This window comes from Formica exsecta, unplaced genomic scaffold (assembly GCF_003651465.1).
Source record: "Formica exsecta isolate Colony F162 unplaced genomic scaffold, ASM365146v1 scaffold72, whole genome shotgun sequence".
Lineage (NCBI taxonomy): Eukaryota > Metazoa > Arthropoda > Insecta > Hymenoptera > Formicidae > Formica > Formica exsecta.
This window is the reverse complement of record NW_021853485.1, coordinates 4,609,757-4,635,170: the sequence shown is the minus strand read 5'-3', so window position 1 is coordinate 4,635,170 and position 25,414 is coordinate 4,609,757. Positions and strand designations below refer to the sequence as shown.

General features: G+C 37.5%; 1 protein-coding gene across 1 annotated transcript in view; it reads right to left on the bottom strand.

Annotated features, from left to right (window-relative positions):
• Nucleotides 1–25,414, bottom strand: part of LOC115243631 — a 63,121-nt gene that overhangs the window by 13,239 nt on the left and 24,468 nt on the right. The window contains exons 4-6 of the mRNA XM_029820766.1: nucleotides 20,664–20,899; nucleotides 1,337–1,494; nucleotides 888–1,038 (exon numbers count right to left, since the gene is read on the bottom strand). Of these exons, the coding sequence (XP_029676626.1) occupies nucleotides 888–1,038; nucleotides 1,337–1,494; nucleotides 20,664–20,899 (545 nt within the window). The remainder of the gene's footprint in view (nucleotides 1–887; nucleotides 1,039–1,336; nucleotides 1,495–20,663; nucleotides 20,900–25,414) is intronic.

Sequence of the window (25,414 nt, the reverse complement as noted above, 5' to 3'; positions counted from 1 at the left end):
ATAAATTATACGTCAAAAATTATTTATTAGATTGATAAATGAAGATTTATGGTTTGTTTTAATTTGTCTGAATCTTTTTTCACGCAGCTGAATGAAACTATCGAAATAATTGTTTTATTTATTATATATTTTTTAATTACAATATTTTTGTTACATATTTCTTTCGAGTTTATTCCAAGTCAATAGTCGATAGCCATTACATGTTTTTCATCAAACCCGAGAATTAACAGTGTTACTCGATCATTATCGCGAGCGCTGATTTTCCACAGGGGCCCGTTATCAGAGCTGATCGACAATAGCGTGTGATTAATGTGTTGGTAATTAATTGTGCTCCTAGATTGACGCGCATAAATCAGGTGGCGTAGAGGGAAAATTTAGCCGTGTGCACTTTAATGCAATATGTACAAATCGGCAACAACCGACTGATAAAATAAATTTCGTGAATGTAAATATGCAATATATCAGTGTTTAATATCAATTAATTTTAAATGCAATGCGCAATAAATTAAAACGTGTTATCGAGGCGTCGAGTATGATGTATTATTGCAGTAATATTAATATCACACAAATCGAGAGATAAATAAAACCTGGGAAAAAAACGGAAATTTTCGAGGTCGAGTTGAAGTATGTTTTTTGTATGGACTTGAGAATAAAAAACGGAATAAATTTTGAATCAGGATTTACTCATGTATGAAAAACAAGTAATATAATATATAGATTTTATATAACTTCCACACACATCTGATAAGGTTCTATCTTTTCTGATAACAAAGAATAAACAAGCAAAAAGATCTCTCCAATTTGAGAGAAAATTGTTATTTAGTCTGTCTAACTGATTTAAATAAATGTGAGCAGGATAAATAGATAGCACATGAGGAATTATGTACGTACTTGACCAGTTGGCAGATGTCAGCCGGAATTATCTCGATCTTGTTGTCCGAGAGATTAAGATAGGTCAGCGCTGGCAACTCTAGAAGCTCCCTCGGGATTCCACGGAGATCGTTGCACTCCAGATGGACGGCACGAAGTTTGGGAAACCTAGCGCGGGAATATAGAAAGAGAGAGATCGAGAGAATTACGTATGAATTAAGTACCAATTAAAGTTTCCACGTAGTTTCTCGCCGCATTTTGTTTCGCTATCGGATGTGCGCTCGCGCTTTTTCTTGCTCTTATCAGAGACGGATTAATCTATCCGCTCTAATTATCTCACAATATATTTCAATTGATTTAATTTGAGAATGAAACTAAATTCAAAAGGAATCAAATGGGCTTTCATGTTAACCAGTATATAAAAAAAAATTATGTATGAATGTAGATATGAAGAACGCGTATATACCTGTGTAAAAGCTTCAAATTATTATCGACATTACTGAACTGGTTCCATCCCAATGCAAGCTCTTCTATTGCTGGGAAAGCAATCGCGCTTTCAGGGACTCTTGACAGGCCCCCTTTACTCAAGTCTAATCGTTTCGGACATGGCGATAACTGCGTAGCCTGTAAAAGTATTAAAACAATTCGATGTCTTAGATAAATATATTTAAAATAGTACACTTCTCTCTCTCTCTCTCTCTCTCTCTCTCTCTCTGGTTTTTATTACAACAAATCACCGAGCGAATAATTTAATCGAAAAAAAAATTATATATGCTAATAATATATAATATTAAAATATATATAATTATTATGTTATATTAGATTGCATAATATTATCATTTCAAATAAAACATTTATCTTACATAAATAGAGAAATGTCGTTATTGAGAGATGTCAGTTTGCTGGATATATTATTGTTAGCTAAATTTTAGCTGCAATATTCGTATGAACCCACATATGCCATTTACCTCGAACTCCAAAGAGTCCGTGTCTATATCGTTCCTGTCACAATTATTGTCCATGATCAAGCAATCAAATTCTTGATACGCACCATCTTCTGCACAGCCGCCTATTCTTACATAATACAAAAACACGTGTATTTTCTCATTGGACGCACAATTAATCGTTTAACATTAAAATCTTGATATATCTTGATGCAATGTTATTCGCGAAGCAAAGCACATAATTTCGTTATATGGAATATAATAGTTCCATTTAAAAGTTTACTTATAAAAAGGCTCACTTTTGTTTTTTGTACATTTAATTTCATATCGGTGTATTTCTCTCGTCAAATTTTTGTCGGTCCTTTAAAATGTAAATTGTATTTTAATTAATATTGATTTCGATATAAATGACGTTCCGTTCCCTCGCAATTCTTTGTATATTACAGCGCTATAGTTACGCTTAAATCAATTCGTTCGTTAGCGTAGAGACGAGAAGGATCTCGCTTAATAACGAATCAATAATTTAACAATATTGCGCATGACCCGATGATTAATCAAATGTGAAGGGTCTGTACTCGCCGAAACAAACGTTTAAATAAATTTTAACGTTATAATTTCGTCACGTTGTTCCGATTTGTTCTCTCTTGAACGCTCGCATATTCGAAATTGTAAAATGGCCGATCGATGTGACGCAATTATCGGAATGGGTACAAGTTAAACGCGAACTGCTCGCAAATCTAAAATAAAGCGATGTACGCGTAGTGAATAATAAAATAAAAAGCTTTACGTAAAATTTTACATATTTATATAGTATACATATATTTTAAAAACTTTTCTATATATACGGTAATATAAATTATGCCTCCATACAGAGTGCCACATAACTGTATTTTTTTTTGGCTAGAACTCTGCAATAAATTTGAAATCGATAAATTGTAAATTAATTATTTGTTAATAAAATCCAGTTAGGACTAAAAACATTAAGAGAAAAACACGATTAAAATATTTACTTATATCTTTTGCAAAATTTAAATTTAAACAATTGATAAAATTGAATAAAATTTACCTTTGAAAATAATTTAAGTCGCACATCGAATTAATTACTTCGGATCTGTTTATTTTGGATACGTGCCAGTAATAATGCAGTCTCCGCGTTGCATTCTTTGCACGCTACATCTTTCGAAAACAGCAAGTTGGACGGTGTTTTATCGTCGGGCGAGTTAAAGATTCATAATACATTCAGTCTCGTTGAACTTCATTGTAAGAAACCGGCGTAAAGTAGCGCCGGTGCACGAGCAATATTTGTGCCGACAAGTATTGTTCTGCTCGTTGCGCCGGCTACGAATAGCCTCATTGTCCGCGCGGCGAACTTTCAACCGAACAATGAAGACGTCAGTCAGAGCTTTCTTATCGGCGTTAGATTCGTCCGCGATCGCGCGTGCGAGAAGCTCCCTAAAACAATACGACGGAAAAATCCGCTGCGGAAGTATCGTTAGAAAGCAGAACGCGCATCGCGCATCGCGCATCAAATCAAACTATAACGAAAAATGAAAATGTGGATAGGCTCCATATTATTTCATCGTATTGAGGATAATTCTAACAGAAGTGTTTTCATTTACATTTATGGATACAAAAACATTATCATTAAAAGGAATTTCCTTGACTTTCCTCAACTTTCAAGATCATTACGGAAAATGAAAATGTGCGAAAGACCTTTCAATTGTTCCGGTATTTTTATTTATATGTATAAACATCTTCTTGGATTTTTAGATGAATTTTTATGCTATTTTTTTATCTTGATTGTAAATAAGGTAATCGAGCGGAAAATGTTATCTTACGTTTTGCACTCTTGGATTTTTGTATTTTTTTTCAGGAAGAATTATTCTCTTTTTTTAAATTAAATTATGATTTTTGATGTCACTCTAGAGTTGGGAATTATTAGCCAGCTTACTAATAATTATTATTCTTAACTTGACGAATCTTTGACATTTGGCAGCTTCTTGACGCTAAGGATTCGCAGAAAATGAGAACACCTTCTTAGGCGATAATGCAGTTTGCCGTGGTAATCGCAAGCCTTTTCTTTGGGACGCCATTAGGGAAAGTGCCACCGTTGATGAAGGGGAAAATAGGATTATACGAGGAAAAGCGAGCAAGATATCGCGTCATATCGCGGGAGAGTGAGCGACTCTCGAGTCGCGAGTGAGCGAGCACGATCGTCGCGTGATGACGGTCCGTTAATTTCCGGTCGTGGGACGCATCAGATCCAAGGGAAAAAGTGCTTTTATATCGTACAGATTCGATATTTATATAGTCGAATGTATCGTTTTCATAATCTCGGAACCAATTATTTTTAAGGCGTTCATAGCCTCAAGACTTGAAATAATAAAATTTATTCGAGCGTTTTCGTGAGCGAGGTTCCTTAGAATTTGAATTCCATCTTTTTATCTCGATTTCACCAATTTCCTGACGATAATTTCCCATCGGAACTCGGTTTGATTCTAATTTTCGATCGCGACTCGAATTTGCTTGGCCGTCCTCGAGTTTTCCATTCGATCCGGAACTCGTCGACCTCCTCCTCGAGGAGGAGAACCGGCGACGAATAATAAGAAGAGCGAAAAGAGCAAATTCGCGTCGGTATCGGTTGGTCGACACGACGATGGCGTGAAAACGAGAAGGAAACGAGACGAAACGACGTTCCCAGCTAACGGACGCGCTTAGCTCACCGTGAACAGACGTAGAGGTAGAGGAAGCGAAAGGTAGCGAAGGGATGATAAAGAACGAAGATGGAGAAGAGAGAAAGAAGAAGCTCTTTTCGGATTTCCTCGATCGTCCGCGCTCGTCGATGGTGGCTAACGAGAAAAGTAACTTTCCCGGTGATGTCGGAAAAGTTTGCGGCCGGTCGACGATACTGATGCGTCGTCAAACGAAAATCCGCGATAATCCGCCGCGCGAGAGCAGATGGAACGGTCTTCTCCCGCGCGATGAGAATCACTTATTTAATATTTTAAAACTTTCTATTTCTTTTTTTTTTCATCAGCGAGTGCGGATGTAAAGATGCACGTTCATGATAATATCGACAATATTATCTTGACACTCTTATAACGGAGATAAGTATCTATATCATTTCTGTGTACATCGAGAATGGCAATCGAGTAAATAATGAATTATATAAAATAAAATAGATACGGCGTGAGAGGGAAAGAAAGAGAAAGAGAGAGAGAGAGAGAGACACGCGTGAGAAGATTATTATGAGATGTAATTAGCGAGTACTGTTACTAGATCGGACGCGCGAATTCGTTTAATACGGTGTACCGTTTGGCACGTGCGGAATAAATTCATTGTGAGAATTATGTAAACAGTTAAACGGATCTCTTCAATGTGTGGAGAGAACAATCGTGGTAATTATGCGGGGAACATGGGAGGAAGATTAGAGACAAAAAGTAGCTGATTATGAAAAGTTGATGATTAAAATTGTTGCTGTTGTTAAAGCGCGTTAACTCTAATCAATAATACAGAATTGTCACATCATATAGTGCAGTTCACAATCACAAAATCACAGTTTGATAAACAATATATCGATATATTATAAATGAAAAAAAAATGAACAATTACTTTTAAAATTAAAAGATTAACTCATAAAATAAACTTATATTTTTTTAAAATAATATGTATAATTTTGAATAAAAATCTTATATATATAAGTAAAAATCCGCGCGAAAGTATTTTTTATGATAAAATATAAATCGCGCGCGATGTGTGTATTATGTAAATTCTCAATACATTATTATTTTATACGATCTAGTACAAAAAATTTTATCGACTATCAAATTTACAATAATAAAATACAATTATTTTGTATGGCAGATAAACATTTTGTGATATCTTCGCAAATTTTTACTCGATTGTAATGTTTTTTTTTTTTTTAGATTAATGCATCGCAAAGTGGTTTACGGTTTGTTTAATAATATTATTCACGAAGTCAGATTAATCTCGCTTAATCGATTATTGGACAACCGCGTATCAGTGGTTTCCACGCGGACGGTTAAAAATTTCTTACCACAACCGATCCGTTCCGATTAATTTCCCTGGGATTACGTCGAGAGGGAAAGGCGACATTCAAACGCGCTCTCGAAAGCTTCTTTGACGTTTCCAACTTTTAATTAATTGCCCAATGCGCACGTGGCGATTGCATTTATCTTGCAGTTGTTGCGCAATTCGAGTTAACAGATGAAATTCGAAAACGATTTTATTAAAGTTGAAAACAAAGTGTCCCGGAAATCGATGTAACGGTCCTATCTGTCTTATATTTGTGATCAGAACATAGCATAGATCTCGTTTCTTTTAGTAAATTTGAGGTAATCTTCCTCAGAGTAAGAATCATTCACGTGTATATATAGTTTTTATAAAGTTTAGATATTTCTAAAAATTGCACTTGCAAGTAACTGATTAAATTTAATCTTCAGTATCAAACAGCTTCATGATTACGCTACGCTGTGAATCCTTTGACGGACTGAAAATTTGCGAAAGTACATATTCCTCGAGCTCAATGAAAACTTTACGGAATACCGCCGTAGCATTCGGAATGAACGTCGCTCTTTGGCATCTTAATTCCACCAATTTCCCAACGATAATTTCTTCTTGTCGAAGCTGGACACGATCGCGAAAAGTAACGGTTTCAATGCACCAAGTGTTCGAGATACGCGTTTCGTGAATGGAATTTTTTTCGATCGGAAAGACGGTCGAAAAACACTGATTCGTGCGCAATCTTCGTTTTTGCTCGCGAGATACGGAGCATTATTCGCGACTACCGCCGGCACGTCACTGAGGAGCCGGGCGGAGAGTTTGTCGCGTGTCCTGCGCCACATAAAAAGCGGAAGAGAACACGCTCAGGTGCTTAGATCGCGCAATTTTTGCGTCTGCTAGACACTTTGGGTCTCAGCTTGAGAGACTCAGCTATACGAGAGAACGACACGTGCTGCTGCTCCGACATTGACGTTTAACCGTTGGAAGGCTATACACATACACACACACACACACACACACACACACACACACTTACGCACACGGATACACGTACATTTGAATGAGAATCCTCGACCTCTCCGACTTTACTTGACTGTGACAGACATGTAGATATATCTATCTGATTCCGAGATAGCGCAATTCGAGAGAAAAAGACGTATAGAATCTCGTTGCGAATTTTGAATATAAAAAGATTTGGAAAGGAGAAAGAAGAAGATTAGAGAGCAAACTCTGAATTTTTTTTGTCATATATTGATAATAAAAAATTAAATTTATCTTCTTCTAAATTGTAGAAAAAGGTGAACTTGATTTTTCGTTATCAATATGCTAAATATACGGTAAAAAAATTTCAAAGTTTGCCAAGTATTTAAGAATTATAAAATATATTCGTGAAGGATTGAAAAGATTCTCTAACGATAATTCAAGGAATCAGAATTCAGAAATCTAAAGGGTGTAAATATCGAGAAGGATCTAAGAATGTAATTTACGTATTTTCTCGAGTATTACCAAGCGTAATTACGTGTTCTACGATAGCGGTCGAAATAAAAGTAATCGGCGACACGGTCGAGTCCTTCCTCCCTTATTCTCTCAATTACGGAAACGCATCGCGACGCGGCCGGAAGACTTCCCTAATGGCCAATTTGATGATCAATTTCGCGTACCGTTGAAATGCACGCGTAACGGCGCGTGCTTCTTCTTTCTTCTGCCTCTTCCTTGGATATCTTTCGTACCGCCTTCTCGTTAACATTTATTTTCTCGTAACAAGATATCGACTGGAATTCGCTCTCTGCCATCCTCCGCGACATTGCTATTTTTTTGTTCTTCTACTTGGATAAATAATATATTTAAATTATGTAACAGCTGTGATACGTCATACATAACTCGAGATACATCGCCTCCAAAATATTCCCGGGTCGGAAACATTTTCAACGTTGCAAACAGCAAGTTTAGCTTAAAGCAATTACATTTTTCAGTTTCATTAAGTTGACGTATTATCGAAACACGCGCGATTCGTAATATGTCCTTGCGCAAGAACGAATTATCAATAATAATCTTGAAAAAATAATTGTCTAATAAAGCAGTGTCTCAAAATTTGTTGACATATTTTGTGTGGTGAAAGGGGAAACGTCACGAAAGGATTCGCGTTTCTCAAATCCAAAAAATGCGAAACGTTCTCGCGCAAAGTTTACTGACGCGCGCCCAAGGAAAATCGCGTGGTAAATAAACTTCAATAAAACTTTCAGAGCTCGCGCGGTGGAGAAGTTGGACCGTAGAAATTGGCCGACTTTTATCAACGTTGTACTAATCGCTAGTGAACGAAGTTTTTTTTTTCCGGCATTTTTTCCATCTCGCAGATTCTCTCACGGCACCTTTCCATCGAAAGGCAATTTTCGCAGGACCTGCAAACGGTATTTGTATCCTTTTTACCAATGATTTCGCGACGATGGCCACGATTTTTTTTCCGACCATGTCGTGGAACGCCTAGATTTTGCATTTCACGGTGGGCCGAGCGTGTCGATCCAATCTCGGCTTGTTCGAACGAGCACGTTCGTTAAGGGGAAATTCCGCAGTTCACTTCTCGATCGAACGAGTCATTTGAAGACGAAAGAAAGTTGTTAGATAACGTATTCGCGAGAATGAACGTACGTGACGCTCGTATGTTCGACGTAACTCGGGCTTTTATTCTTGTAATATGATTGCGCGTAATAACAATGTAATAATAACTTAGAATCGCGAGTCGCTTGATCGTTAAATTTTGCCCGCAATAAACATCGGTGGGTCTACACAAACCCCATTCAGTTAATAGAGTCGTAGGAAAGCTAATTGCGTCGATATCATTACACAATCGTGATTCGTATGACTGGCTGTTAAAGCTAATAAACTCCAACTCCAGTTTCGTTGTTTGTTCCCTTGTGAGAGCTACACCCCCGCGAGCGAGGACGCGAGATAAGGGCGCTTAACGATATTGCGTTGCTTGGTAATTTACGAACGGGTAACTGTAGGGAATACGAAGAAAGAGAGAGAGGGAGAGAGAGAGAGAGAGAGAGAGAGAGAGAGAGAGAGAGGGGGGAACATGTCTCGGGATATACAGGAAGGATCCGCGGAAATATAGGAAGCGTCCTGGGGATACGTTACACACTGAGGCTCTCCGTGAGTCTTTTATCCAAAGTTCTGCGCTTTCCACGAGAGGAGAGCGACGACGAGAGGAATATTTGATACACGCGCGATCGCAAATGCACACGGAGGAGGATATTTGAATAACGCGATAAGGATTCTTCTTTCCTCGACGTTCGATAAATGCATTGCAATGCGGCTGTCCGTTCTCGTTCTGAAAACGTCGTGTGTGTGTGTGTGTGTGTGTGTGTGTGTGTGTGGGGGTGTGTCACGCAAAGAGAGAAATTGACGAGGGTAGATATCTACCGATTGGCCGATTAAGTGAGTGGAAGATTCGTGCAGGGAGATTAATCGGGACCTCGCTCGACTTTTGGGACACAGAGTGACAAGATACGGGATGGTTCGGAGAAAATCTGGTGCAAAAATTTGATCGCGGCAATTGCGACGGTAGCATTTTTCGTTTAAAACACATAAACATTTAGTACAATATATAAATCTGTTTTAAATAATGTATAAATTCTACGACAAAATTTGAGGTAGAAATTTATTTATAATTTTATGTATCGCATCTCTCTTTCTCTCTCTCTCTTAATGTATGTGTGTATATATGTTGCATACATACATGTACATACATATATTGTTACATTAGTTCTTCCACAGGGTTCTGCCATATCAACGTAGCATTTCTTCTTACTTCAATCTAACTCATTCCTTTCTCCAAAGATAGTGTTACAATCTCGGAACTGGCTTTAATCATTACGTTTTTTAGAGGTGCCGTAAATGTTGAGAAATGAAACTTTAATCATTAAATTTTTTTAAAATCTTGACTGCTAGTGTTAAGAAAAAATACTTTTAAATGTTTGAGCTATAATTGAAAAAATATATCTATTTTCTTAAAGAAGGAGAGATTATATCTATTGAATATTTATTTATTTTTCTCTAAATATTTATTCATTTCTATCTATTTATAATTAAAATTACATGCACATATGCTTATATTGATATTTTTAAATATTTAGACATTTGAAATTCGCACGAGGAAGATGATTGTGTTTATTTGACAGCTATTTAAATTTAAAGTAGATGTACCTGAAATCGATCTCTTATTTATAATTACCGTAGGGTTATTGTATAATTATATATGTATATCAAATTTCTACGATCTATATTTTCTCGACTTGACAGAAGATATATGTCACTGTAGTTTTTTTTAGCAAAAAGCGGTTGAATTATCGATGTTCAGCCTCTCAGCAATATCCTCAGTTGTAATCCTTGGGTTTCTTTCCACTAAGGCATGCACAATGTTATCATCAATGCCAGAAGGCCGTCCAGAGCGGGTTTGATCCTCCATGTTGAAATCACCATTTCGAAATCTGCCAAACCACTTTTTGACTGTTCGGAGAGCAGGAGCGCGGTCTAAATAAACGGTTTGAATATTTTTTTGTGCAATCCCAACACTCACGCCTTTCCGAAATTTATATAACATTACATGCCGCAAATGCACCTTTTCGTTCTCCATTTTTAATGATTTCTCTTATGCACAAATGGACTTATTTGAACAATGTCTGACGCTAAATTGACATAAGACAACGTCATCTATTCGGTGTAAGCAACAATTACCACACGAAAACAATAGAACTCCGCCATGCAGTAACTTAATGCCATCTATGAAAATCGGGCACGAACTTATGCAATCATCCAATAGATAGGATAGTGCGCATCGATATGCTTCAAAAGATTAACAAGACAATCACGGTAAACACGCTGTGCATCAGCACAATGAACGCATTAATCTTGCCCAATGAACCGGAAAGCTATAGTCAACGTGGCTGTTTGTCTTGTAGGAATCGACCAATTTCGTCAAATGCAACTTCCGAAAGTATTAATAATCGCAAAACGCTCTAAAATAAATTCTGATATAAATCGCCAACGCGAAACAATCGTGCGTTTGATTAAAATAAAGAACATTTTGACTTTATAAACTCTTTTTTGCAGGTTTGTCGTGAAACAAGCCATTTCGTTATTTCTCAGCCTCCCTTGTTGCAACAGAAAAAAAGTACGGTTTTGCAACTGATCCGTTGATCATTTTTTTCGCGATATTTGCATCTGCATATTTTGCATCGCGAATAATCGCGATTCCTCGATTCCACTCGATCGATCGCTCGCGGACGGTTGTTGTATTCTTATTATTGTTCTCCTCTCTTTTTCGCCTCAACCGGCCTATAATACGTGAAAAAATACTCGGATGTTTTCCGTCCGCCTCTGCATCGTTTGTCCATGAAGAAACGTTTAATGAGTGATCGTCGCGTAATCTCATTAACGGGACACCCGATATAAGGCGGACTTAATCGAACGATCGGATTTTCCCGTAACAAGAGCATCATTATCGTCCTCGCGGATTTCTCTTTTCCTCATTTCCTCTCCTGCATGCCATGGTCTGCTTTTATACTTGAAAGGGTCTTACACTGCTCCGGAAGGATTTGGAAAATCAGGTGGGACGAGATGCCTTTTCTGTTTTTTCTCTCGTTCTGCTTTCTCCTTTTTCCTCTTCCTGGCTAATCCCAAAGTTCGCGACTTTTCCACGAGACTGCATTCGCAAGATGTAGTTTCCACGACGTTTTTCCATTGCCGTGTCCATCCGGAAAAGCTCGACGCGAATGCGTCTCTTCTCATTTAATCTTTAGCGAATAGAATTAAGTCTTTATCGCGAATTTTCGGTTGGAAGGCGATCCTTGTGATAGTCGAGAGGCAGTATTATAATTAATTTTGATTTAACATGCCGTTGCGTCGCGGAAAAATGCGCGGCATCAAGTTTCCTCGGCGAAATTTTATGAATTCAGGTAAGAAAGTCTGGGCGCGGCGTTAAAACGTTAAGATCTCTACGCGCTAAGGCTCGTAACGAGGAAAGTTCCGCACGAGAACTTAATAAGGAGCCTTAATAAAAATTCGCGCTTTGATCATGACAGAAATCCGCTAGGCAGATAGGTATGCGACGCGCTTTTAAGGGCCCTTGGAAATTATTTCGTCGGCGAATAAAAAAGGAAAAGAAAAAAAAAACAAAGGAGCGAAAGGGTTTCCGCCTGCCCTCGGTGTTTTCCTCTTTGTGACTAACAAGCGGAATTCATGTGAACGCACATCCGCTGCTGGTTTACTCCCGTAAAGATCTTTTGAGAGCGAAAACGGGATGGGGCGGTGCGCGAGAGGGGGATGGGCAACAATATAAACCAGTAAATAACAATAGTACTTTGACAAAAAACGGATCACCATAGTAGAAAAAGAGGGAGCTTATGTGCATTGGATTGCGTAATGGAGAAAGAGGGAAGATTACGTGCATTGGATTTTTTCTTATATTATATGTAATGGCAGAACAATTTATTTTTTTGTGCTAAAGAAATATCGGCTCTTTATCGCGAACAAATTTAAAATAATTTACAACGATCACAGAAAATATATAAGTAATTTTAATTTATATGTTTTTCTTTTGTCGGATTTATTTACAAGTTACAATTGTTTTCGTTAGTGAGACGAGTTACGATCAACCGATAAAAGCCAACAATTATTTTTCGCTTTAAATCTAGATGCAACATCGATGAAATTTGTGTCTTTTCTTCTCATTGTCAGTCGATGTCTAGCGTTGCAAATTTCGCAGTTTATAAAACGAATTTAGAGAATAAATTTATTTTATTGTCTTTGTAAAGGCAAATATATTAACCGATATTCCGAGCAACCAAACAATTTTAAGAATGATCGAGAAGCAATCCGAGAGGGGAGAGGCGAAAATAACGATGCGAGTGTTGTAACTGGCAACTTTTCCGAAGTGCCTTTCAGCGATTAAGGGGAAACTTTCGCGATTTACAGTGGATTTCAAGAAGACCTCGCGGGTCCAATCGGGGATTTACGGTTGAAATCGCTATTTGAACTTTATATCTTTTCCAACAAGTTTCCAGGATGTAGATAGTTTCAAGTAGCATCGAACGTACTCACTTAATTGTGACAGTAGATAACATCATTGTCACAAGATATGAGATAAGACAAGTTTATATTGTGCTAATTGCTTGTTTTCTCATAATTTGCAAAATGTAAGCAAAGTTCGCGAAGCGTACATTAAAAATAAATTTATATTTCAAAATTAAAAGTTTTAACAGTTAAAGTTATTTTACTTGGAATAGTTGAGAGAGACTCGAAAATAAGAAGTCACTTCTTTGAATAATTTATTTAAATACTATAAAAAAGTTATCTTTTTCCGTAAATTATTTTTACAATAAAAACGATATATGAATTAACGCAAAAGCATCACATTGTCTGCAATATTGTTTTTTTATTCGGTAACTCAAATGATGAATGTGTCAATTTAGATCTTCCAAGTTTTCTCCACAGGTCTTAGTGATAAATGCCCAAAAACAGTCAGCCCTAATTTCGGAACCCTTCGCAAGGCTAATCACCGCTATCTTCCTTCAGGGGCAGTTCCCTTTCTGAGTGCGTGAGAAATTAGGGTAGAGCTTTTATCCCTCGAGCACGATTTTTCTCTCCTACGTTATTCTATTCCTTTACCTTTACACTCGCAGCGAAAACCCGTTAGTTGCACGAGGATTCGCGTGAGAATAAATATCTTTCGTATAACGAAGGAAAAATCTCTGAATCATCCTACTGGCGTTTAACGATTGGCAATCGTAAAGCTTGATTAATTTGTGATAAGAAATAAACGCTCGCACTTTATATCGTCACGTAAGACTTACGACTTATGTTGCGCGGTAGCGGGAAGTTAATTCGGGTTAGATAACGCGGGAAAATTCACGGTGAAATTTCAATTAAGCACGCATTTGTTCAAGCCGCGTAAAAATGGATTTTGCGGCATTTATAACGGCAAATATCAGCCTATGATACACAAATTACGATATTAATTACGGGTAATTAACGCTGCCGCGAATGAATTCGTATAGTTTCATGCCTGTGAATGCTCGACTGAATCGGGATAGGCCATGCAATGTTCATAGGTATAGAAGTGCATAACGTACATAGATGAATCAAAGGTGCATAGCGTACATAGGTGAATCAAAGCGCGACTAGAGTTTTAGTGCATTTAATCTTTATCCCATTCAGCTGTGAAACAGTTACATTAATGCAATACAAAAAAGATTGAATTGCCATATTTGATAATATATATTATGCAGATACTGATAATCGAGGTTGCCGTTAATTAATTAATTAATCAAAATTATTGAATTGAGTCACGGGTCAGTAAGCAATGAATAAATTGGACTTTAGATTAAATATTATATAATATGTAGTATATATATACAAACATCTTAGTTTTTTAATTTTAATAACAGATTTTTTTTTTTTTTTTTGTGAATCTGATTGCTCTCTTTATTAAGGTAAAATTTCGTGGAAGTCACTATTGCTAGCTTTTAATATTATAATATTTTAGTGATCGATCTCGAATGAGAATCTTGAAAAAGTGGAAGCTAGTTTTTATTTTAGATTTATTGGGGGATATTTTCATAAATAATTTAGTTTGCATACAATTACTTTTATTGCAAAATAGGTAATCGAGGGACCATATTTTTTATGAAAATAAAAAATTAATTACTCCAAATTTTCGCGTCTTTTGAAATAATCGAACACAAAAATTGATTTTTCTGGGTTATTATATTTCTCATATTATATCCGCTTTAAAAAATCGATATGTAATCATAAGTGTCACTATTGAGGCAAAATCATGACTCGTTCGTTTTATTAATTTTTTAATGAAGTAATTAATTATGTACGCCTTCATCATATATAAGTGATCGAGTCGCCACCGAATGAGATTGATCCTCGCCAATACACGCACCGTATCGTTAGCATTAATTAATCTTTCTCGTTGTCGTTTGTGATTTTGTACCGCGAAAAGCGGTATCGTGAGATTCATCACACCGCACACGGCGATCTCTCATTCCCGATAATTCACTGTCATTCCTGAGCCTCTTATAATTTCCGGTTAATGGCGGGCTGCTGCATTATCATCAAACGAAACGGATTGCGCGCGGTGCACTTTTCGTATATAATATAAACAGAACGCGCTTTTCTCGGATAAAAAGAGAGTCGTGCGTCAGTATGAAATTAATTTCGATGGAGATTGATTTTATGCGACGCGTCGTTTTAGAATACAAATACGTGTTATTATGCACGCAAAGTAATTAATAAATCATGCTCTCCAAAAAGAGAGAAAGAGAGAAAAAGAGAGAGAGAGAAAGAGAGAGAGAGAGACTTTTCTGTATGAATCTACGTTTGTTTTTTCAATATTTTTGGTTAGAGAATTCGAGCATTTTGGAAATTGGTAATTAAGCTTGGTTTGTATTTGATCTCAATTAAAAAATTTTATCAGAGTCTATCACATTGCGTGAACAAAACTTCTAGCGAATTGAAGTTTAGTTGAAATTAATTGTAAAGCAAGATTTTGTCGTCATTTTTTCTTCTTCATTGTCTCGCTCTTGAAATTAATTAATTTTTAATAACCAGTAATTCCAAAACTTTCTCGATACCCAAACTTTGTAATAATCGCTATACTTTTTAATTTAATTATGTACCATAGTTGTATATATCATTGGGAGACAGCCTGTATATTGATGTATATGTCGAAATTAAATGATTGTAGTGAATTGAGAGAAAATGCGACGCTTTTTACGAGACGAAAACTCTCAACTGTTCTTCGTTCATTAAATTATCTCTAATAAAGATCGATCTCTCTTGCGTGTAATTACGTCACAAATTAAAATGCGTCTTGTCACGGATGCGGTGTTAAAAATTCGCAGTGTGAAATACGCTGCGCGCGAGAGACAATTTTTTTTATGAAAATACGTATCCGACGAGAGATGCATCGGGATGAAATAACAGATATAGTTGTGAATAACACCGGGATTATGTTTTTGTAGTAACGGGACGGGTGAACTATACACACATCTCGGATTATTATTTTATATGCCGCTGGTAAAAATGGGCAAACAAAAATTATAATGTTGAAAGAAGAGTTTTCGTCGAACTAAAAATTCGATCGCAAATTGAAAGAAATAATACGCAAGCCCGTGACACTTGGTGAACGCAGACTCTTTATGGATGCATCACCGTCGCTGATGTTCGATTTCAGCCGCGGACGCAGCGAACGCGACGAATACGATTAATTAATGAGACGGTGACACGCAGCTACGAATGTAGTAATGTTTGCGCAGCGTTGCTTCATGGTCAATGCGTCCTGTTAACACGCGTAAACGCGCTCCGCGTGGATAATCAGATTGAAAGCTATCATTCTCGTTATACTGCTTCGGGAACCGCAATTGTTTATTTTTAATTTTTCCCATTGTTTTCCATCAAACGGAACACGATCGGCGCGATAAATTTATCACAACCAGAATATCCTCGAGCGACCGTAATCGAATATATGGACATGTCGGTCGGGATTTGAGAATTTAATAAGTAAGCTCGCATGAGCTTCCAATTTCCGCGTAAATTTTTAAACGCACGCTCTTGGTATTTCGGTTTTTTTAATTAAATAATCCCCATTTATTTTTATTTAACCGTAATACTTATATCGTCGAGAATATTATCGGAATTATGTTGAGATGTACCGTAGAGAAACACACACACACATATATTAAAAAATATTTTTCTTTCTCTCTAAATTAGAATATTATTTTTGCGTCACGTATTTATTTCTTAGATATTAATTGAGATTTAAATTTATCGAATGATGTTGATTATTTTTGTGACAAAAAATGTATGACTAAGGATTAATTGAGAAAGATCTTTTAATATTGACACTGGTAGAAGTTGCCAGCAACTAATGCATTCGATGTATAAAAAAGAGAATTCTCTGTTAATATCGGAAATATTTTCTCGTATTCTTTTTTAAAGAATAATACAATTTTTTATTATTTTACACGATGAGAGAAAAATAAGCGTGGATTCAACTATTATTTTAAAACGTCTAAAAATTGTATTATTCAACTTTTTGAAAGGAAAATAATCTCATTTGAGAATTAAAACACTGGATATTTGCTGATAATCCGTTTGATTCAACGAACAGAGAATGTCGATACTTTCAGCAACGAATAACTGATGTATCAAACTGAATTGTCATAGAGTCTCATCCGTTTAAAACCGCTCCGCTTCTATTACGCCAATAATGACGCTTCCACTACAAAACGTCACGGTCCACTCGATCGTGTCATCGACACCCGACATTCAAGAAAATTGTTTCATTATCTGACGCGTGCTTGAAAACGACTCGCTTTGACGCTTTGAGTACGATTCCGCCAACGAATATTAAACAAAAGGCGGACGAGATGATACCGCGGATTAATTAAATCACGAATCAATTTTTTCTTTGTGCAATAAATATTGCATATAATAAGTAGCTGTCTCGCAATCAGTACTTTTTCTCATTTGCTCGTATATTTTTAAACTTTACACGTTTAAATAAGCTTGTATATTCCGTGATTATATATACATATTATTTTATTATGTAGAATCATGCATTATATAATATAGGTGAATTGCAATTAGATTTTTTAATACGAGAAAAATGAAGATAGCAGAAAATCATGAAGACTTCTCTCTATTAAAAGAATTCTGACACGCGTTATACAAATTTTTTTTCGCGTGCAAAGTCGACGACGCGAAATGAAATAAACAATAGCGAGGAAAGATTCCCCGTCGAAAGTTTGTTACCGCGAAATTCTCGTCATTCATCGCGCAACAATGCATTAGCGGAAAATTCAACGGACGGATTAAACACGATCACGATGCATCCGGTCGATGCAATAATAGTGTTCCGCGGTGGCGGCGGCTGTGCATTTGCGTCATGGAGAAAAGCGACAAAATACTATGTGTTGAATAATTCAAGGGAAATGATGAGGGAGGAAGAGAGAGAGAGAGAGAGAGAGAGAGATAGAGAGAGGGAGATGGACCGCATTTCGTATTTGTACAAGTGATCGCTGAATATTTAGCAACGTGTTTATCCGAATCATGATCTCGCGTTTCGAGCGGTGTCACGTTCAACTTCGGTGCTCGACGCCGCTGGCAAATGCATTCGACGAATTCGTTCGCTTCGCCTGTGTAATAATGCGTTAAATGATCTCGTAAATTGTCATTGTTATCTGGACTGAGAAGAATCGAAAGTAGGGCAAGTAAAACAGAAATAGTAAAGTTATTTTTACCGTTTTGCTTTTCTCGCCAAGCGGCCTCGAAGCAGTCGCTTAGAATACCGCGAGAGATGCTCGTTTTGTAAATATATTTTTCACTATCCGTTTCTTTTTTTTAAGAGAAGAGAGTTCGCAGTTATTATACATATATAGTCCTGATACATGCTTGTGATGCTATTTTATCCTCTGATATTTCTTCCGAATTATTCGGTCCAGCATACCACGTTTTAATATCGCAAAGATCGTTTCAACCGTTGGGGGATGTTGTTCCGGCTTGAAAACGCCACGGGACGTTATGTTAGTTACAAAAAAAATATATGTCTCTAGCTGTGTGTCGTCGCGGGCAGATCGATCGAGGGATCGATCGTGAATCGGCGATAATTTCGCGATCGGATGCTGACGACGGTCCAGCACGGAAACGATAGTGTGTACACTCTCGTCCCTTATCTATTCCAACCTCTTTATCCCCTACCTCTTTCTCCCACCAATCTCCCCCGTTACGCCGCATTTGGATATTGAAGTTTGTTCATCGTGATTTCATATTCAGGATGTGCCTTTAGGCCAATGTTTGCATCATTTTAGATTCCTCTCGCTATCCCGCTAGTCCCCGAGCGACTCTTCCTTCAGTTCCGACCTAGCCGTCCCCTCGCTCTCGCTCGATCTTTTCAGTCCCGAATTCGCGGAGACGAAAAAGAGGATAAAGTTTCCTTTGACTTCTCCGGCTGGCGCTTTAATCAAACGCCCTTTGAAGAATCGATCCGCAGCGATATGATATCTGCAGCGCATTTATTAAAAAAGCCTTATCGTATAAAATCTCGGTGAGACGAAGAGCTCTTTTTCCTTTCCAAAACTCGCAGCTTCTCTCCCGAGAGAACTATATGTAACGTTTGTAATTATAAATATAGATGCGCATTACATACGACACCGATATTTGCGGGATTGCTCGGCGATGCGAAACGTGTCGGGAGGAATTGTTCTTTTTGTTTAATCGATGAATTCTGTCGAAGCTCATCAAAATAACGTCTATGTTTGTTCTCATTTGCATCGGGCAGCGCGCGCGAGCCGACAATCGACGCAATTCTAATTCACCGCGCTTGCCCGTCGACATGTAACGACATTATCGGAAGCCGCCCGCACCTTCCTCTACCCTTCCCGCCCCTCCTCCGTCACCATCGTCTCTTCTGTCCGACATAATTTCTCCGGCATGTTGCACTCTGCTCGCTGCTGCTCTGCCGCATTGACGTTCCACCTATTCCTTTCCAGATACGCGGTCGGTATGCCTCGGAATATTACCTATCTACTCGCCGCATGACCTATTTACATGCGCAAGAGCTCCTCTTTCGATGGTTATTGGAGTCGAAGGGGGAGGGTGCGCATAAGTTGTGGGATGCACAGAGACGCGAGATCCAAAGCTATTTACGCAGATCCTTGCGAAATATAATATCCTTTTGCTCTCTCTCTCTCTCTCTTGCGTATGTCGATACAACCTTTATACATTGTAAATATCGACTTCGCTTATCTTGCCAGAGTATCATGCAAAATTCAGCTTGTCCGAGCTCGTTACGCGAGAATCTGCTTCGTTTCCCCGTTGGAGTCGCGTAACACACGCTCGAAGGGATTTTCCAAGAATCGGTTTCAGCTCACGACGGAGGGAGCTCAAATTTTAAGGCGACTGAAATTGTCGGGCAAACACCGACACCGACTGTATGTATCAAAGATTCTCTCACCCGTCCCTTGAAAAATGGATTTCCACTGTTTCTATTTTGATACCCACCACCGCGACAGCTTGTTTCTGTGTTTATTTATCGTATGCATCGCAGTAGTGTGCATTGCTGTTTCGCAGAACCGAATCTTTTGTCTAAATATTACATATCGAGATGAATGATAGATTAAATTCATATAATATCAAAGCTCCTGAGAACGAAGCGTCTCAATCATCTGGCAGGTACGCGCGAAGCAAAGAATATTAATGTGGATGAATAGAATAGAATAAAAATGAAACAAAATAGGCTCTGAATAAATTATCAAACAAATAAATCAATGACTAATAAATATATAAATAAATAATAATAAAAATAATAAAATAACAGAATACTACTAACATATCTAAGAAGACTTTCGAGAAACTTTAGAAAAAATAAAAATTGTACGCATAATATCATATTATTTATATTATTTGTCATATTATACGAAAATTATGTCACCATATAAAGGAAATAAAACGAAGTAATTAATACTTTGTATAAATAAATAGTGACAATGTAAAAAAAATGTATTTTCGAGAATAAAATTAATAATATTCCTTTTTTTAACACAATACATATATTGATTATTAATTTTACTCATAAAAAATTATTACGCTCTTCTATTTTTAACCGATGCGGCGACTTCAATTACTTCATTCGATTCCAATACCTTTTTCTTTTCTCTTTTTGTTTTAAGACAATGTCTCTAGCACATATGTGTTTGGTGAGATATCATCTCTAGAAATGTTCTCAATTTCGCGCGGAAGAATAGCGATAAGTTCGCTTACCTCTTTGATCCAGTTCTTCCAGAGATCCCGATCCCAGGGATGATGGAAGCCCAGATACAAGTGTCTGGTCTCGCGATGATGATTCTCTTCAGGGTGTTGGCTCACGTGGCACTGTTGAGTGACCCTGGGAAACCCGGTGACACGCAAAACGAGTTTGCCCAGACGTGACGGCGCATAGCACACCGCGCCGCCGCCGCCGCCCAGCTCCATCCATTCCGCTCGCGATTCCGGACAGGCTGCGGGAAACGCGTTTGTCTCGTTATTTATCAGTCCTTTTGATAAATCGGTAGTATGTACGATCGCGACATAGCTATATCTGAGGCTTGAAGAGCTTCGTTTCTAAAAAGTAAAGAGGGGATGTGAATATACTTGTAAATAGAATTTTATTTCTCGAATTAACATTCTAGAATATCGATATTCCATCAGTTTGCTAATCGTTAATTAATAATTGGCATTAATTAACGCGGCTATTATTTCTATTCGTTTATACTGCGATTGACGAAAGCAGTCATTTTTGACACATTTAGTGCACGCACGCATTTTAAGACACGTTGATGTATATTAGCTTTCATCTTTCAAATTCCAAACGCTCAGTTTTAAGCATGACGCGATGCAGCAAAAGGATGACTCCATCTCTTGCTCTCGACGGGATGTCTAATTACGTTCGGCTATGTTCGAGAATACCGGACGGTCGTTGATATTCCGATGACGGCCTGTTACATTCCATAGCGTCGGCTTTCAGAGAACATCCATCACCGGGTATGCCTCGAGTGTGTACCGGCTCTCGCAGACACAAAGCGCCATCGGATATTATCGAATTTTTGCGCTGCTATCGGAGAAAAACAAAAATGTCGAAAACGCTTCCGGCGGCGATCCGATGCGAAACTTATTTATTCGCAGCGATCGCAAAATATCGCCGTATTTTTCTATCAGGGAAGAAAAAAGTGCTTGGATGATTACCGAATCAGCGTGTTGGCATCTTCTCTTGTGAAATTAAAAAAGAAATCTACAAATCGTCGTACACGTTTAAATTAATGAATCTTGGAATGGATCATTTAATCTTGAAATTTCTCGATGTTGAAATCCTTGAATCATATGAAATCTTTCAAGTTATATTTTATAAAAACAGTTATCTCTCTTTTATTCTTTTTTTAGTATCACAACTATTATCGGTAGTAATAATAAAAACGATGTGTTAATTCTTCAGAGATTCTTATGATGTATAGAGATCTCTTTCTCTTTTTTTTTTGACGTTTGTTAATATTGCTACGACACTAAGGAATCAAACCTTATCTTACACGAGCCATATCCTTAGTTCTCGCGAATATCTCGTATAATTTCGGTCTTCTATCTTCTTCGTGTACCAGGACGACAAGCATTATATGTATTAACCCAAATAATTTATTTGAAATAATTGAAAACAGCGCATAATATCCCCCTCTTCCCCACCTTTCTCTAGCAAAATATTGGTTATTACGGAATGCGGAACGAACGATCGTGCTTTTTCATTGTTCTTGAATCGCGATGCGAAGCGTTGGAAAATAGTTGAGGCCGACAATACTTTGCTACAGCTGTTAAGCGATATGGCGCGCACACGCGGTTGGCATCGTTTCCCGATGAGACTGCCGTGCAACTAATTTCCGCGTTCTGGTTCCAAAACCAGACGCCCCGGAAAGTTCTTGCTAGCAGTTCATTAAGTTAGAATTTAACGTGCTTTGCTAACTTTACGTAAAGACGAATAGAATAAATGTTTAGAAAAGACCATAAAGATCAACAGTAGAGCTTCATGTTTAAGAGAAATGAAAACTGTTTTTCTTCAAGCAATCCATGTAATCAAATAATGTATTCATATTATTAAATGCCTTTTGAAATATTAATTTAAATATTTAAATATCTCTCAAAAAGATACCAAGAAATGTGGCTCGTTTACATTTTATCGCATCAAAAGTCAGAGAATTTAAATGATAAATATTTTACGCGCGCCGAAATTTCAGACAACCACATATCCAAAGATTCAAAGAAATAAAAAGACGGATATTAAATTCATAGCGCGGCAATTTCCGTTTTCTATATGTGCCAGAGACAGATTGCCAAATATTCGTTTACGAATTGTAGGATTTCGGGCAATTCCTAATTGAAGCCAGCAGTGGCCGCAGCTTAAATCAGTAAATGCCGGCGAGGCTGACCAACTTCCGGAATAGCCGCCATTCTACAGTCTATGCTAGATTGTGGTTCCATTTGCAAGATACGTATCGAGCAGTCGGCAATTTCCTACAGCGATGCACAGGGTGTGTACATCGATGTCCAGGCGCGTTTCTCTGAATGCTTGTTAGGATAAATTAAACGATGGATCGAAATATAACGAGAGAGCTTTTTAGAAATTATCAATCTTCTTTACGTTCTTAAATGTTACTATTTCAAGTATTTAAATATAATACAAAGTATCATATGAATTTCGAATTGTAATATGAAATATTCAAATAATTAAATTCTGTTTATATATAAAGCACACTTTTTTTAGACGCTCCATAAGTCATGCAAAAAAGTCGGGAGAGGATTCTATTACAGGAAACACACACGCAAAAATTTGAAAGAATAAAATACACGCATATATAAAATAAATACATATGTATACATATTAGAATACACATATGCATTATTAAGGATGGCACGCAAAATTATAAATAAAATTCTGCCTTGAATTTTTTGTTGTAAATTATGGATCATTTAAAGTGGATTTTAGTTTATAAAATTCTCAAGCTTGAAGTATATTGTAAAATCGTTAAGCAAGTAGAATTGCTTCAATATAGAGAAGCGCCAGGATATACGCTGGGAAAACTCTTTCGGACGCGTGACTGGGAGAACGCGGATGCCGAGATCGGGATTGTCCGGTTGGGGATGACACGAATGTCCTTCCTTCCGTCACGTTCGCCGGATACAAATCTCTGAGAGAGAGAGAGAGAGAGAGAGAGAGAAAGCGGCGTCCGAGAAGTACGACCGAGGGAGGGAAGGACCATCCCGGGGAAGTTGTTCGCTGTTGATTCAGCACGAGTCCGCGATAGCGAACACCTGTTACCACGGTTATCCCGAGTTTAATCAAGCCCTCGATTCCCGAAGGACCCTCCGGCCCCTTTCCCCCTTCCTTTCGCTCATGACTGACGTGATGCCGCGGAACGCTTATGGGACACGCTCGTTAAAATCGACCGTCGATCGTCAGCCTCATGTCCAATATTCCCGTCATCCTTTCAAACGAAATACAATTTAAACAATACGTCAATTTCTATAGATCGCGCTTCAAATTCCAATGTTCATAGTCATATAGAAAAATATTATCATTGATATAAACCTATGTAACGGAAAAAGCTAACTTGATTGTCGAAACCATAATATCTCTTTTGCCGTGCTATATTTTTAATCTTGAAATTGAAAAAGCTGCTTGTTCTTGAAACAATACATGTATTAGACTTTTAGCATGAGTTTTAAAATTGAAGTGCGTGTCTTTTATCATGAAGGGAAAGAATTAATTTACAAGCTTCACATCATGAATTCCAAATATTAATGTAATTTTTTTAAAAGCTTCGAGGAAGGAGAGAAAAAAGAAGCGATTGTGTGATATCAAAAGACTAAATGTTTTATTCTTACTCTCTTTACTCCCTCTCTCTACTCCCTCTCTCTCTTTTCTCTCTTGCTCCTCTTCTCTCGCTCCTGAAATAGATTATTAATGAAGTATTGCCACATAATGCCGTATCTTATGTACAAACTTATGCATAGCACGCTACGGAAACAATCACGGTTGCTTCAATATCGAGGAATCAGTAGTTTCGGAATTATAAGCTCTTATATTTAATTAAAACTGCACTCCACCGTCTATATAAACGGATTAATTTTGCAATGATTGTTTGAAAAGAAAGCGGATATCCTTTTTTTCCAATAAACGCTGGAAGACAATAATACAAAGAAAATATACTTTTCTTCCTTTTATAAGTGGCGTACCTTGAAAAAGAGAGAAAAATACATCTCAGATTCGATAAAATGGAAATTCAAGATAGAAATACCAGGATTAAAATACATTCAACGAAAATTTTTGCACTGATCGCGAATAACTCGCTCCATTCCGCGGTTCGCGACGTTGATTCAATATATTCACCGTTAAACAATTCAACACCTTTTCGATATAGACGCGCCGACACATAAAGTATCGATCGCTTAACCTTTCGGGTAACATCGTATGGCGCGATTCAAGTGATAGATTGTGTAAAATCGCGAGGTGGAAATTCCGCGGGGGCATTTTCGTGACCGGACTGAATGGAAACATAGCCATTTCACAGGGAAGGAGGAATTGTTGGGATGCGAGATTCTTGGCCATCTTGTCGTCGACGTCGCGAGCATTTAAGGCCTGGAAAATGCCGAATGTGATCGCCGTGCGCGGAGAAGACGAGACGCGATTCCGGTCACGTTCGGCAAAGTCGCGTCCAACTTCGTTGTCATTTGGTGGAAATGTCTGAATCAATGGATGGTTTTGTATGGAAGGACACGACATGATATCGCGTGCCGATTGTGAAATGGGCACATCGTGGATCTTAAACTTCTAACAATCTAATTTTTATACGAAGATATACGCTATATATATATATATATATATATATATATATATATATATATATATATATAGAGCAAGAGATTTTAGAATATTTCACTTAATCATAAACTTTCTCTCTTTCTCTTCTCTCTTTAAACAAGAAATATAGCCT